Source organism: Equus asinus, unplaced genomic scaffold, assembly GCF_041296235.1.
Source record: "Equus asinus isolate D_3611 breed Donkey unplaced genomic scaffold, EquAss-T2T_v2 contig_1, whole genome shotgun sequence".
Taxonomy (NCBI): Eukaryota; Metazoa; Chordata; class Mammalia; order Perissodactyla; family Equidae; genus Equus; species Equus asinus.
In genome coordinates this window covers 613,577-627,547 of record NW_027224738.1, presented here as the reverse complement: position 1 = coordinate 627,547, position 13,971 = coordinate 613,577, and the positions used below count along the sequence as shown (strand labels likewise).

The following is a 13,971-nucleotide window of genomic DNA, read 5'->3' as shown; positions in this document are numbered from 1 at the left end:
TGCAAACATGGCCTGAAATGGTAAATTCCAACATGAAAAGCAAACGTGATGGCTTTCTTACTGTAAACACTGGAATCAAAGTGTTAATTTTTCGTTATCAGAGGCAGAGCATTTTCGGGAATTCTGTCTTCATGAACCCGGAAGAAAAATGTTCACTGAAAAATCCTCTCTTCTTTGGTTATTTTGAAAAACTTAAGATACCAGACTTCCAAATGCACCCTAATCCTGATCTAACTGCTAAGATTTCCTGAAATAAGTAACGTGCAGAGCAAAGCAACACATAAAAATTAAACATTTCCTTTTCCCAGTCCATTTAAAGTTTCATTGAAAAAATACCAGGAAATCTTACTTTAGAGTAGCAGCAGGTGGATGGCGTCCTCCAGGTCACTGCGCGAGCGGCAAACGGAGACCGACCTTCGTGCAGACAAGTCAGGCGCTTAATGATGAATGCTGGGATGTGTAGTTCAGGTTTCTTCCGAGTTTGCTGGTTCTGTTTCCTTGAGTTTTTAAGGATTCGCACATTGGTATACTCAATGTGTGTACGTGCTGCCGTCTAGTGGAGCTCAGGTCGAACTGCTAACTCCGAGTAAACGGTGAAAAGCGGAAAAAGCCCCCGCAGCATGCTCAGGACTGGAAACCACTCCCTTGGCTTTGACCCCTCTCAGTCCCCGTCGTTTGTGTCTACTACGTGCCGTTCTGCGGTGTTCAAGATGGAATGAGGCAGAAGTCGCATGTGGAAGACGGCAGAGCCGCGAAACAGAAGGAGCCCAGGTCACTGAAGATACTAGAGCCTTCTCTCCTGGCCCTTGACATGATTGCTGAGAGGGCAGCACACGTTCTCTCGCGTTGAAGGTATGGTTGTGGTTCTCTTGTGACGCGCCGTCTCTTCTAACACTAATACACGCTTAGTGGCGGAATGCAGGCGTCCTGACTGCACTGGCGGTGGCGTCAGGGAGCAGGTTGAGCCTCAGTGGGAGTGTGGAGGCTTCAAGGAAAGAACATGCTGGGTAAGAGCAAAAAGCCAAGTCTGGCTGAAGAGAACAGAGACACAAGAAGGAAAAGAAAGGACTGGGTCACGTGAGCCCTCTACACTAGGCTTCGTAACTCCAACTTTCTCAGGCAGGTAACTGAGCAGAGTGAGTGTGTAGGTTGTTTGTGCACGTGCTGTTTAAGTGGGTTCACTCAGCACCCACCCAACTCACTTTCCCCTGCCTCCTACACTGTAAGGGTGATAAATAAATGACAAGCAGTAGGCTATATTGGAGGATATGAGGAAGCCATTTGGTTTGAAACTAATTTGACCTGACCTTGTTTTTCCAGAAAGGTCTGTTGAGCATGCATTGTACATCTGCTTTAAACGCTTACAATGTCCCAAAGACAAGAACAATGCCCTTAAAGATAAGGAGGTAGCTTCCCCCCACATCGGCATTTCCTTTAATATGCATCTCTCCCTAAACTAAGGATTAATTATGGACCTGCTGTGCTCACTGTGTGACCACCCACCTTGTGACCACTGACCTACTGACCTCTGACCTGCTGGGCCAGCAAAGCATCTCACGATAATTGTAAAAGGGATATTCCTGCCATATATGATGGATGCTCTTTGTTCCAAGACTGTGTATAACCACTCGGTACACCCCACTTCTTTGGTGCCCTTCCTTCCTTGGGGGAGGAAGGCCCCAGGCTAGTCCTCAGACCTGACTCATAATAAATTCACCCCAATTTTGATTTGTAGATTGATGTGGATTATTTGTGTCAAGGGGCTGAAAACAAAACTCTCAAATTGCCAGCTTCCTTTGCTGCTAGGGTTGGCCAATGAAATGTGGGCTGGAGTTTCTGAGGAGGCCTTTCTTCTTGGATAGAAAGGCCTTTGGCTTTTGCTCCTTCCTTTTTTGGGGGGGGGGCGGTCCTGGAACGTGGATATGATGCCTTGGGACCTAGCAGCCATTTTGTGACTTGGTCTGAGGTCAGAGGCACACACTAAGGACAATAGGGAAGAAAAGGAACCTAGTTCTTTGAAGACAGGCTTAAGACAAAATCCCTAAAGTAACTCCTCTGGACTTCTTATGTGAGAAAAATAAACTTTAGTCACTTTTCAGGTTTTTTGTTCTTGGAGCTAAGTGTATCCGTAACAGTCACAGTGGTTAAGAACAGACTGTGGAGTCAGAAAGATGCAGGTAAGTCCCACATCTTTCCCTCACCAGCTAAGTGAGTAAGTTACCCAGCTGACCAAACCTGTTTCACATCTGTAAAATGAAGGTAGGCATAGCACCTACCTCAGGGATGTTGTGAGGAGGAAGGACTTGGCATGTACAATAGTTGTTACATTTGTACTTAAAAATGTGAATGATTATTAGAAATTCAATTATAATGGATGGTAAAAATTACCCTTAAAGATTTTTTAAAACCCTGCCCTAGTTTCTGCTTGTGTTCACATAAGGTCTTTGGTAAAACTGTCTCTCATTGCCCCACTGTAGCTTCTAACACTGGGTCTAATGACTGTAATCACACGCAGCTGTGCTCCTTGTGTTCCTAACAACATCTTTCCTTTCTTTTTTTTTTATGCTTTTTTTTTGGTCAGGAAGACTGGCCCTGAGTTAACATGTTACCAATCTTCCTTTTTTTTTTTTCCTCCCCAAAGCTCCAGTACATAGGTGTATATCCTAGTTGTAGGTCATTTTAGCTCTTCTATGTGAGACACTGCTACAGCATGGCTTGATGAGCGGTGGTAGGTCCACGCTCAGGATCTGAACCAGTGAGCCCCACGCCACCAAAGCAGAACATGCGAACTTAACCACTTGGCCATGGGGCCAGCGCCAATACCTTTCCTTTGACTTTTGAGGATTTTGGAATAGACTTTTTATGAATATGAGAGTTCCCTAATCAAGGCCAACTCAGGTACCTCTTTCTCGATGCAGCTGTCTTCAGCCTCCCTTTATTCACAGATCTTCAACAATTATGCTTACTCTACGACCGCCTAAGTCACATGGTATTGCAGATATTTGCTTACCCCCTGTATAGTCAGTGGACTAAATTTGTTTAAGGTTAGGGACCATATCTTTTTCACCCTTACATTGTGATCAGCTCATATTAAAAGTATGAGTTATTTGTTTTCCAGCTACAACATGAGTCCCACAAAGGCAGTGCCTTTCGGTGCCTAGACCAGTGATCAGCACACAGTAGAAGGTAGTTAAATATTTGAGTATGAATGGCAGGCTCTCAATAAGTTTCCTGAACATGATTCTGCTAGGCTCTCAAGAAAATGTTTCCTATGAACAATACTGTATTTTGTCTTCTCTGGTCCTGACTTGACTTTTCAGATTTTAGCGTCGTCTGACCATCTTACTGCTTTTTAACATTCTCGCAAGTTTCCATTGCTAACTTTCATCATTGTTCCTTCACAATCTTTCATCATGACACTGAAACTCAGGTCATAAGAGTTAAGCAACATTCTGAGGGAGACATCAGCAAGATGGAGGAATACAAAGTCCCAGCTCTTCTTCCCTGACAGAGACACTGTCTTAACAGCAATACATGGACCAAAGTATCTTTGTGAGAACTTCAGAAGCCAGGTAAGAAGTTGCAGTCCCCTGGGTAAGGGCAAAGCTAACAACTTCCACCCTGAAACTAGGCAGAAGAGCCCTTTCATTTTCCCTGCGACCACCTCTCCCCCAAGCCAGCACAGCTCACCCCTGCTTACAGCTCCTCCATCGTGAGGAGCAGGGGAAAGAAAAGAGAGGAAAATTCATTCACAGTTCCGTCTTTTTGGAGAGCTGCCTGAAGGACTGGTTTCTGTCTCACTTGACCCGAACTGCTGATGGAACTGGCATGGTCTGGCACCAGACAGAGCCTAGCGTGGCTCAGCACCATCAGGAGTAGGTGCCCAACTCGAAGCTTCATCCTCGGGAGGGAGGGAGGGAGGAGAGCAGAGCGTGTGTCTTATGTGCCAGCGTTTTGGAGGGCTGCCATTGGGACTGGTTTCTATCTCACCTGATTTGGGGTGCTGATGGGAGCTGACGTAATTTGGATGCCTGGGGGCCAATGAGAACAAAGGAGAGTGGGGTGGCTTCCTGATGCAGCACCAAAGAAGCTGCAGTACTACAGACAGATATTAGAGGGAGCAAGAGATTATGAGCTCCTGAAAAAGAAACTGGCAAACCTCTCTAATTGGCAAATCACACACACAAGCCTAGAGAGTCACATCTGCCCAAAAGCTTTCAGAGGGCCCACAGTCTATAACTGGGCTGACTGATGAAGGTCTTCCCCTGTATGAAGCAGCCCATAAAGACTGGAAGAGGTGGCTATTTTTCAAATGCATAAAAGTCAGCAAAAAAATCAAAAGGCACACAAAGAAACAGAGAAACACGATGCAATCAAAGAAACAAACTAAATCTCCAGAAACCAACTCCAAAGAAATGGTGACCTATGAACAAATACCTGACAAACACTTGAAAATAATAGTTTTAAGGAAGCTCAATGATCTACAAGAGAACACCAATAGACAGCTAAATGAAATCAGGAAAATGATGCACAAACAAAATGAGAATATTAAAGAGATGGAAACTATAAAAAAGGACCAAACAGAAATTCTGGAGCTGAAGAATACAAATAACTAAAATGAAAAATTCACAGAGGGGTTCAATAGCAGACTTGATCAAGCAGAAGAATCAATAAGTTGAAACCAGGTCATATGAAATTACTCAGTTAGAGAAGAAAAAAGAAAAAAGAATAAAGAAAAGTGAAGAGAGCCTAAGGTACTTATGGGACATCAGCAAGTGGACCAATATATGCATCATGGAACTTCCAGAAGGAAAGAGAAAGGGACAAAAGATTTATTTGAGGAAATAATGGCCAAAAACTTCCCAAATCTGAGGAATGAAAGATATCCAAATTCAAGAGTTAAGCAACATTCTACTAGACTGGATATCTGAAGACTGATCTTATATATATATATAATTTCTATTGAGTTCATAAGAGTTGACATCATTGTGAAATTTCAGTTGTACATTGTTTCTTGTCTGTCACCACGTAAGTGTTCTCCTTCACCCCCTATGCCCACCCCTCACCCCCCTTCCCCTGGTAACCACTGAACTGTTTTCTTTGTCCATGTGTTTGTTTATATTCCACATGTGAGTGAAATCATCTGGTGTTTGTCTTTTTCAGTCTTACTTCCCTTAGCATAATTCCCTCCAGGTCCTTCCATGTTGTTGCAAATGGGATGGATCCGTCTTCTTTTAATGGCTGAGTAGTATTCCATTGTATATATACCACATCATCTTTATCCAATCATTGGTCAATGGGCACTTGGGTTGCTTCCAGGTCTTGGCTATTGTGGATAGTGCTGCTATCAACACAGGGGTGCATATGTTCTTTGGATTATTGATTGCAAGTTGTTTAGGTAGATACCCAGTAATGGAATAACTGGATATGGTATTTCTATTTTTAGTTTTCTGAGGAACCTCCATCTTGTTTTCCATAGTGGCTATACCAGTTTGCAGTCCCACCAGCAGTGTATGAGGGTTCCCTTTTCTCCACACCCTCTCCAACTTTTGTTATTTTTAGTCTTAGTGATTATAGCCATTTAAACAGGTGTAAGGTGGTATCTTAGTGTAGTTTTGATTTGCATTTCCCTGATGATTAGTGATGTTGAACATCTTTTCATGTGTTTCTTGGCCATCTGTATATCTTCTTTGGAAAAATGTTCTTATCCCCTGATCATTTTTTGATTGTGCTGTCTTTTTGTTGTTCAGTTGTGTGAATTCCTTATATATTATGGAGATTAACTCCTTGTCAGATATATGATTTGCAAATATTTTCTCCCACTTGGTGGGCTGTCTTTTTGTTTTGATCCTAGTTTCTTTTGCCTTGCAGAAGCTCTTTAGTCTGATGAAGTCCCACTTATTTTTTTCTTCTGTTTCCCTTGTCTGAGAAGACCTGGTATTCAAAAAGATCCTTTTAAGTTTGATGTCAGTGAGTCTACTACCTATATTTTCTTCTAGGAGTTTTATGGTTTCAGGACTTATCTTCAAGTCTTTGATCCATTTTATTTTTGTGTATGGCATGAGATAATGGTCTACTTTCATTCTTTTGCATGTGGCTGTCCAGTTTTCCCAACACCATTTGTTGAAAATACTTTCCTTTCTCCATTGTATGTTCCCAGCTCCTTTGTCAAAGATTAGCTGTCCATAGATGTGTGGTTTTCCTTCTGGGCTTTCAGTTCTGTTCCACTGATCTGTGTGTCTGTTTTTGTACCAGTACCATGTCATTTTGATCACTATGGCTTTGTAGTACACTTTGAAGTCAGGGATGGTGGTACCTCCAGCTTTGTTCTTTTTTCTCAGGATTGCTTTAGCAATTTGGCGTCTTTGGTTGCCCCATATGAATTTTAGGATTCTCTGTTCTGTTTCCATGAAGAATGTCATTGGGATTCTGATTGGGATTGCATTACATCTGTAGATTGCTTTGGGTAGTATGGACATTTTAACCGTGTTTATTCTTCCAATCCATGTGCGTGGAATCTCTTTCCATCTCTTTATGTCATCATCTATTTTTAAGACTGATTATATTTTTAATGGCCTTAAAGTCGTTTTATTACCCAGGTGAACATACCTACTACTTTGCAATACTCTTATTCAGTGGAGGAGTGAACATCGTAGAGAATCAACCTGCAGCTCTGTAATCATGTCTGGTTTGGGTGCAGAGGAGAAACCAAACTCCCAAGGGACAGGCCTGAGGGACAGCGTTATAGGAAGGCACAGTTTCACTTCACCCTAGTGAACCTGTGACAGTGTGTTAAGGTAAGGGAAATAACCAATTCATAGACTTTAACAGTGATGGCTATGATACAATTAATAATCTCTCCCTTTGAATAAGTCTTCTTACCAAAGAGCCAAGAATGCCTTGAAATCACTAACTCTGTTCTAAACCTTATGCAACTTGCTGTTTTATATGGTTTTTCAAAGTCATATGATATAAAAGTACTATCAGATACTCTCTAAAACCACAGTTCTTAACCTCTTATAGAGTAACAGACCTCTCAGAGAGTATGTTATAAGAAAGTAGGGACCCTAGTATCCTAGAAAACTGAATCCACACACAAAAGATAAAATTTCAGAGGTTTTACAGATTGTGTGAAGCCCATCCATAGATGCTTTATGTGTTGCGGGGAGCCCAGGTTTAGGAATTTTGTTAATTAAATGATGCTTTAATTTATGTATTATCTAAGTCACATGTGGATAACGAGATTAATGAAAATGTATACATTTTATGTATACACGGAAAGACTGGAAATTTCCTTCAATAACTTTATTCTTCACAAAATATATAAATAAATAAAACAATTCAACTTCTAAAGTATTACCACATTCAGGAAGAAGGCAGTCTATCACCATTCTAAATGACTGGAATGCCTCAATTTCTAATGGCAAAGTGCAAACTGAATTGAAATTAAGTTGGACTGTGACATCATTGCCAGGGATAGAAAAATAAAGTAACAAATACAGTCATTTCTAAATAAGGAACACTAGGCCCCTAGAAAAGTGACAGCAGAGTTTACTGAGTCTTGCACTCGGGCACAGCTTGTCCTGAGGAGGCGTGCCAAGGGCCTGGCTGAGGATCCACACTCTCTGCTCCAGCAGTTTGTTCTTCTGAGAAAAAAATGGAAAGCAAAAGTCATCTTATTAAAAAACACGTTTGGTTGCAACACAACATACAGCTTATATACAGTTTACCTTACAGCTGAGGTAATGTTTTCAAATTGATAACCCATTATGTTCTCCTGCTGTTCTTTAACATCTTTTAACAGCTTCCTCTAGCATGCTCCCAGGATGAAGTAAAAATTCCTCTCCACAACCCACAAAGTCCTGCGCATCTGGCTCTTCTCTCTCTGGCTTCACCGACTTCACCCAGAGGAACCTGTGTGCACTGCGCTCTGGCCACACGTGGTTTTCCAACCCTTCCCCTGGTTACGGTCTCTCCCAGCTGGGCCGACCCTGTTCCCTCTGCCTGAATCGCCTTCCCCTCCCCTCTTTCTTAAGCTAACTCACCTTAACCTGTTAGATCTCAGTCCCCTTCTTCAAGGAAGACTTCCTTATGTTCCTAAAACAACCTATTAAAAACTCATAGGCTTTTGAACTCTAGAACTGTACCTTTTTTGACTACTTGATCACCGTCTATACGCACTAGACTGTGAACTCCAGGAAGTCAGGGGCCATATCTGGTTTGGTTATCAATGTACCATCAGGGTGCAATATGTGACACATAGGTGGAGACCAAAAATTTCTGTTCATTGAATGAATATGTAAATGATATAAGTCTATGATCTGGCTTGTGTAAAATGAATATAATGCTACTGGAAATACTGGCCCATTGAATTGATAAGAAGGTCTTTTGCAGTAAAAGTAGTTATGTTTGTAGGATGGTGTCTCTCTGTGTCCTCGAGAGCTGCTTGTCTATCTGAGGGAAAAGTTGAAGGTTCAGGAGGCAGAATAAGACTTCCCTCGGGGTAAAAAGTGATTTCACTTCAGTGCTGTGCTTTGGAGAAACTTCTCACAGAGACAGCAAATGACATCTCTGCAGTGCAGCTTCTCCATGACATCTTCTCTTGTCTAAACTTGCCCTTTGGGGCCACAGGTGACAAATGAGTTCCAACCGTTATCCCCGATCCCCAAGTAACCAGTATATTTACCCACCTGGGCGGAGGCCTAGACTTGAGTTATCAAAATAGCGAACTGGGTGAGGTGCTGGGAAAGACTTTGATCGGCCATCAAAAAACCAAGATTTCGGTGAGTCCTTTGGCACAGGATCTTGTAAATTCCGTTCCTTGCATTGAGAAGGCGTATGCTGTCTCTCTTGAGAAGCTGGTCCGGTCGCTTTAGGAGACTTTGGAGAATTCTCACAAGTCACTTCTTTGTGAGCTTCTCTTTTAAGAGTTCTCTCCTTCCACATTTTGACCTCATTGGAAAGATGATGATTATTGCTTAAATGTGGGGAAAAATAAAAGAGACTGTAAGACTGCTCAATTCCAGAAATATATTCATATTTACATAAAATTTTTTTTCTTAATTGTGGTAAAATATATGTGACATATAATTTACCATTTTATCATATTTACATTTTAATTTCAACCTAATGCTTCCTAAGTTTGGATTATTTCCACAGTTCAGAAAATGAAATGAGGTCAATATAAATTGAAAAATTGTACTAAATCTCCGTGATCACAGAATCTTGAAAAGTATGATATTAGGTTTCAAATGAATCAGTGATGTCGTCCAGCATGGTTTATCTACTGATACTCTGTGGCAATAATTTGATAAGTTAGTCTTCTGGATGGATGAATCTTTAATGTACCTTTGTTATTTTAAAAGATATATTACACTGTGCTTTTCTGGATTACTTATAGTGTTGCTTCCCACAGGAAATGCTGCCTGCATTTATTCACTCCTTCAGAGAAGCCTGGGAAGCAATCCTAGGCCCTGCTCTCCTTTCTTTGATCAGTCAGCCAAGTGTGTTGATACAACCTCACACTTTTGGGTTCCCCCCCATTCTGCTCTAGCAGCTAGAGACGCCGTATGAGCTCATTAGGCCCCAGCTTAAAATCCTCCAGTGGTGGTAATCCTCCCGTTACATTTAGGAGACCACCCCAGCTGCCTCAGAATGACCTGCAATGTGTAATCTGGACCAGTGGCCTCTGGCATCGCATCTTGCACTTACTCTGCCTCATTCTGTATGCTCTGGCCACACTGCATGTCTTTCTGTTCCACTTTCCTCTTTGACTCAAAGCCTGTGCACATGCTGTTCCCTCAGCCTAGAAGGCTTAGCCATCTCTACTGTCATCAAGCCTAACTGCTACTCATTTTCAGATCTACTCTTACATATTAGTTTCTTGATCACCGCCCCTCCCCACATCTAGATAAGGTCTGATCCCTCTGTTGGACCCTTTCATAATGTCCTGTTTGCTTTTTTTGTTGTTTAATAGCCTCACACAGAACAGTAGCTATTTGCATATTTATTTAATGCCTATTTTTCTTCTATTGCATCATTAGTAAAGATTAGCACAAGATTCTAATCTTTGGTAGAAGCCAATTAATTAAATTTTTTACAACTGTTTATAAAGGTTAATGGGCTACAATAATGGACCTCAGGGATTCTCCTTTGAGTAAAGCCTCACTGACTTGGGCATATTTGTGGCATATTTAAGCTCCCCTCAAAGATCTTGGTTTACTTTTTGGTTCTTGGCTTAGTTAAAAACAGGCTTAGCTAAAATCAGTTGATGGGCCAGCCCTGTGGCCTAGTGGTTAAGTTCCGGGCACTCCACTTTGGCAGCCTGGGTTTGGTTCTCGAGTGTGGACCCACATCACTCTGTTAGTGGCCATGCTGTGCTGGCAGCCCACATACTAAAAATAGAGGAAGATTGGCATGTTAGCTCAGGGCGAATCTTCCTCAGGAAAAAAAAAAGGTCAGTTGATGGATAGCAAACCTCTGGAATGGTGCTACCATATTCTCATTCCTTTTAAAAAAGACACATTACATGAGCTCTAAAAATTACTTCCCCTATATGTGTGAGGGGTTGCCCACTGCAAAAAATATATATGCATGTGTAGGCATCATCCTCTCCCACACGTACCACCATAAGCATAATTCCTGTATCAGGTAAGCAGATCTTACCTTAACAGTTCATTCCTTTGCTTTGTTAACTGTTCATTTTGCTGCTTTAACTTAGAAATTTCCTTTTCTAGCCATATATATTCACTTTTCAAAATAAAAGCTTTTGTGAGTTGTACAATGCCGCTGCCACCCCCACAGGTTAAGGGTTTCCTTGAAGGCTGAGAATCAGTATGTTCTGATATCACTGTGGGAGGCAAACACACAGACAGGTGATAATTTTAATTATCTCCAAAGTTCACAATAAAGCAAACATTAGTAAGTTCAATAAATCACTATAAAAAACAAAACATCTCAGCACCATCTCCCTGAACGTCATCCTTGACTTCCTCCTCTTCCCTCACCTCCTATGCCAATTCCATCATGGATTCTAAGTATCTGCGGAACCCCTGCTTCTCTCCACCCACTACCTCCACCACCACCACCTGCTAGGATCACTCACGGTGACGGCAGCAGTCGGAGCTGCCCTTCACTGTCTACTCTCGACGCCAGTGGGGTCCCCTGGAGGGCTGCTTCCACCACACAGCGTGTGTGGGGTCCACCCCAAGGCAGTCAATGTGCTCCCAATACTCAACACGTATTTGTTAACTAAATAAACCTTAGACTGCTATTAAAGAATATACTATTCAGTATTTTACACCATATGTGTACAAGTAATGTAAAGAACTGTTTTGTAAATTTTAGGTAAAATTGCATAAAAGTGTGAGGTGCTTAGAAAGTGGAATGATCCACTGGGTCACTGACTGTTTACAAGGGAGGGGCAAGATGAGTGTGGGGAAGACACTCAATGTCCATTTCCTTTTGAATTATTCTGAATTCAGGTACAACACGTACCTGAAAGTCACAAATTAGAAGGAATCATCCTGACCCTTCTCTAACAACAAAAGTTCTATTTTTACCCCTTGAAGTTTTCCAGGTAGGAGCTGCAATTATCCTGCAATGGACACTAGGGCAGTTCAAACTAAACAAGCACCAGACAATGCGTGGACAATAATACACACAAACATCATCTTGCATTTGCCTGACATTTAGAATTTTCAGTGTGCTTTCACACACAACTTTTAGCCTGATCCTTACAAGTCTATATCCAATCTAGAAGGTCAGGCGTTCTCCTCATGATTTCACAGGCTGTTAAGTGAGGGCAGTCAGCTTAGAGAACTGTTCGTGACGTTATTTCAATGCTGGACCCACTACACAAAGCTGCCCCAAGTACTGTTCAGCATTCTCTCTTTTCAAATGAAACATAAGAGACAGAAATATGGGAAAAGATACAGTTTGAGGAATGTATATGCAGAAATTTGATGATTAGATTTGAAAACTGTATCTAAGATAAGTTTCAAAGAGTTTGCCAGTAAGCATCAAGTCTGTATTTTCAGTACCAACAACAAGTAGGATAATATTTACTGTATACTGACTATGTTTTTACAGTGCACATGGTTAAAATCTATTAAGATATGCTTGTGTTTTATTGGGAAGGGTACGTCTACCTTGACAGGTAAGTCATTCTTGTATACTACTGAAGGTATCTTCACTAATATGTAAAGATCTGATAGCGCACAGGTTACATTCATAGTTTTTAAGAATCTATAATGGATAAATAGTTGAGATTACAGGAAACTTAAGGAGGTATCACAGGATAAATATGATCTCAATGAATTCATTTTAAAAATAGTTCTTTATAAATTAGTGATTAACAGGTTTATTCTTGACTGTCATATATATAATAGCAGTCTTCAAAATGTGTAAGTATACTGAGAAGTAAGATGGAAAAAGATCTGGAAATATCAGCATTTTCTACTTACTTGAAGTATCTTGGGCCTGCTGATTTCGTCTAAGGTTTTCTCTCAATAGCCTTATAACTTCTTTTTGATGTTCTACAGTGGCTTTTGTACAAGTAATTCTATTAAGAATAACAACAGAAATATGTAAAAGGCCAGCAACTAATTTTTAATGGAAGAATAAACAGAACTGCTGTCAAGAATTTTCTGATAAGATACATCACATTGATATGATATGCATAAGCAGCAGTAGGTAAGCCCTCACGATACCCCCTGGTATCATGCACTTTATAGCCATAAATAACACCATCAAATTGGAAGTGTTCTGTTTGGCTGCAGGGGCAATTTTTTTTTAACATTGAGAAACCAATTCTTTTAAAATTTCTGAAAGCCCAATAGGTATTATTAACTGGATATTGAGCAAAATTACATTCAGGGGCACCATAAAACAAATAATTGGGTTGTTATCATGAGGTCCTAGAAACCTCTTGAAGGTACAACAATTACCAAAGCGTAAAACCAAAAGCACCTTCTGTATACACTGTAAGGAAAGCACATTCGACTGCAGCTCTGATCTGAGGTGACACAGTCAGAGGTCACAGTCTGCTCATTGCACCCAGGAGAAAAAGACATTCTGTTAATTATTTGCTTGAGTGTTAATTGGCAATGCTAAATTATGAGACTTTCTGCCTTTCTTAGAGACTGAAAGTATCTGCTGATTCTATTCTATATAAAATTGCTTTGCATTTATTTAAAAAAATTTTTTTCTTTTGAGGAAGATTAGCCCTGAGCTAACATCTGCCACCAATCCTCTTTTTGCTGAGGAGGACTGGCCCTGAGCTAACATCGGTGCCCATCTTCCTCTACTTTATATGTGGGATGCCTACCACAGCATGGCTTGACAGGTGATGTGTAGGTCCACACCTAGGATGGTGAACCCTGGGCCACCGAAGTGGAATGTGCAAACTTAACCACTGTGCCGCTGGGCTGGCCACTAAAATTGCCTTTTTAATGATGCTCCACTAAAACCAACAGTCCTATCAATAGAAGGCTGGTTAGAATGCATGAAGATTCAGAGTGCAACTTTTTGGGCAAAATTAGATATCATCATTAAACATTTATTAAACATTTACAGGAAGAATAAAAAGTGTGAGGAGTCAGAGGTGACATATTAATAAGTGGCAACATTATATTTCTAATTCAGTTTCCTTGACTCTCTGTTTAATGTTCTTTTCATTATGCTATACCACAAAGAACTTTAGGCATGCTATTGTATATGGTACTATACATAAATAAATCAATAAAAAGGGAATATGCTCTTGGGCACTAAGTACTACAATTTAAAAGGAAATAAAACCTTACACAAAAATACAATAGGAAGAACAAATGAAATTAAGAGAACCAACAGAAACCTTAGACAAACTGCTAAAAACACACACACGTTCTTAATATTCACTTTCAAACAAAAAAGGCCATTTTTAAGCTGTTCCTATATGATTGAACAAGAAGTATCCAACGACATAGTATGTCA

The 13,971-nt window shown here is 40.8% G+C and overlaps 1 protein-coding gene and 1 long non-coding RNA gene across 2 annotated transcripts in view; one reads left to right on the top strand and one right to left on the bottom strand.

The window, feature by feature from the left end:
* Nucleotides 1-500: 500 nt before the first annotated feature.
* Nucleotides 501-8,139, top strand: LOC139042826 (uncharacterized). Its single transcript, XR_011499977.1, has 3 exons — nt 501-852; nt 6,600-6,797; nt 7,805-8,139. It is a non-coding gene; the product is annotated as an uncharacterized lncRNA (long non-coding RNA).
* The window catches only part of LOC139042822 (centromere-associated protein E-like), a 39,646-nt gene continuing 32,965 nt past the window's right edge, over nt 7,291-13,971 (bottom strand). Inside the window, exons 17-20 of the mRNA XM_070503368.1 lie at nt 12,465-12,562; nt 10,666-10,849; nt 8,691-8,977; nt 7,291-7,646 (exon numbers count right to left, since the gene is read on the bottom strand). Of these exons, the coding sequence (XP_070359469.1) occupies nt 7,552-7,646; nt 8,691-8,977; nt 10,666-10,849; nt 12,465-12,562 (664 nt within the window). The 3' untranslated portion in view covers nt 7,291-7,551. The remainder of the gene's footprint in view (nt 7,647-8,690; nt 8,978-10,665; nt 10,850-12,464; nt 12,563-13,971) is intronic.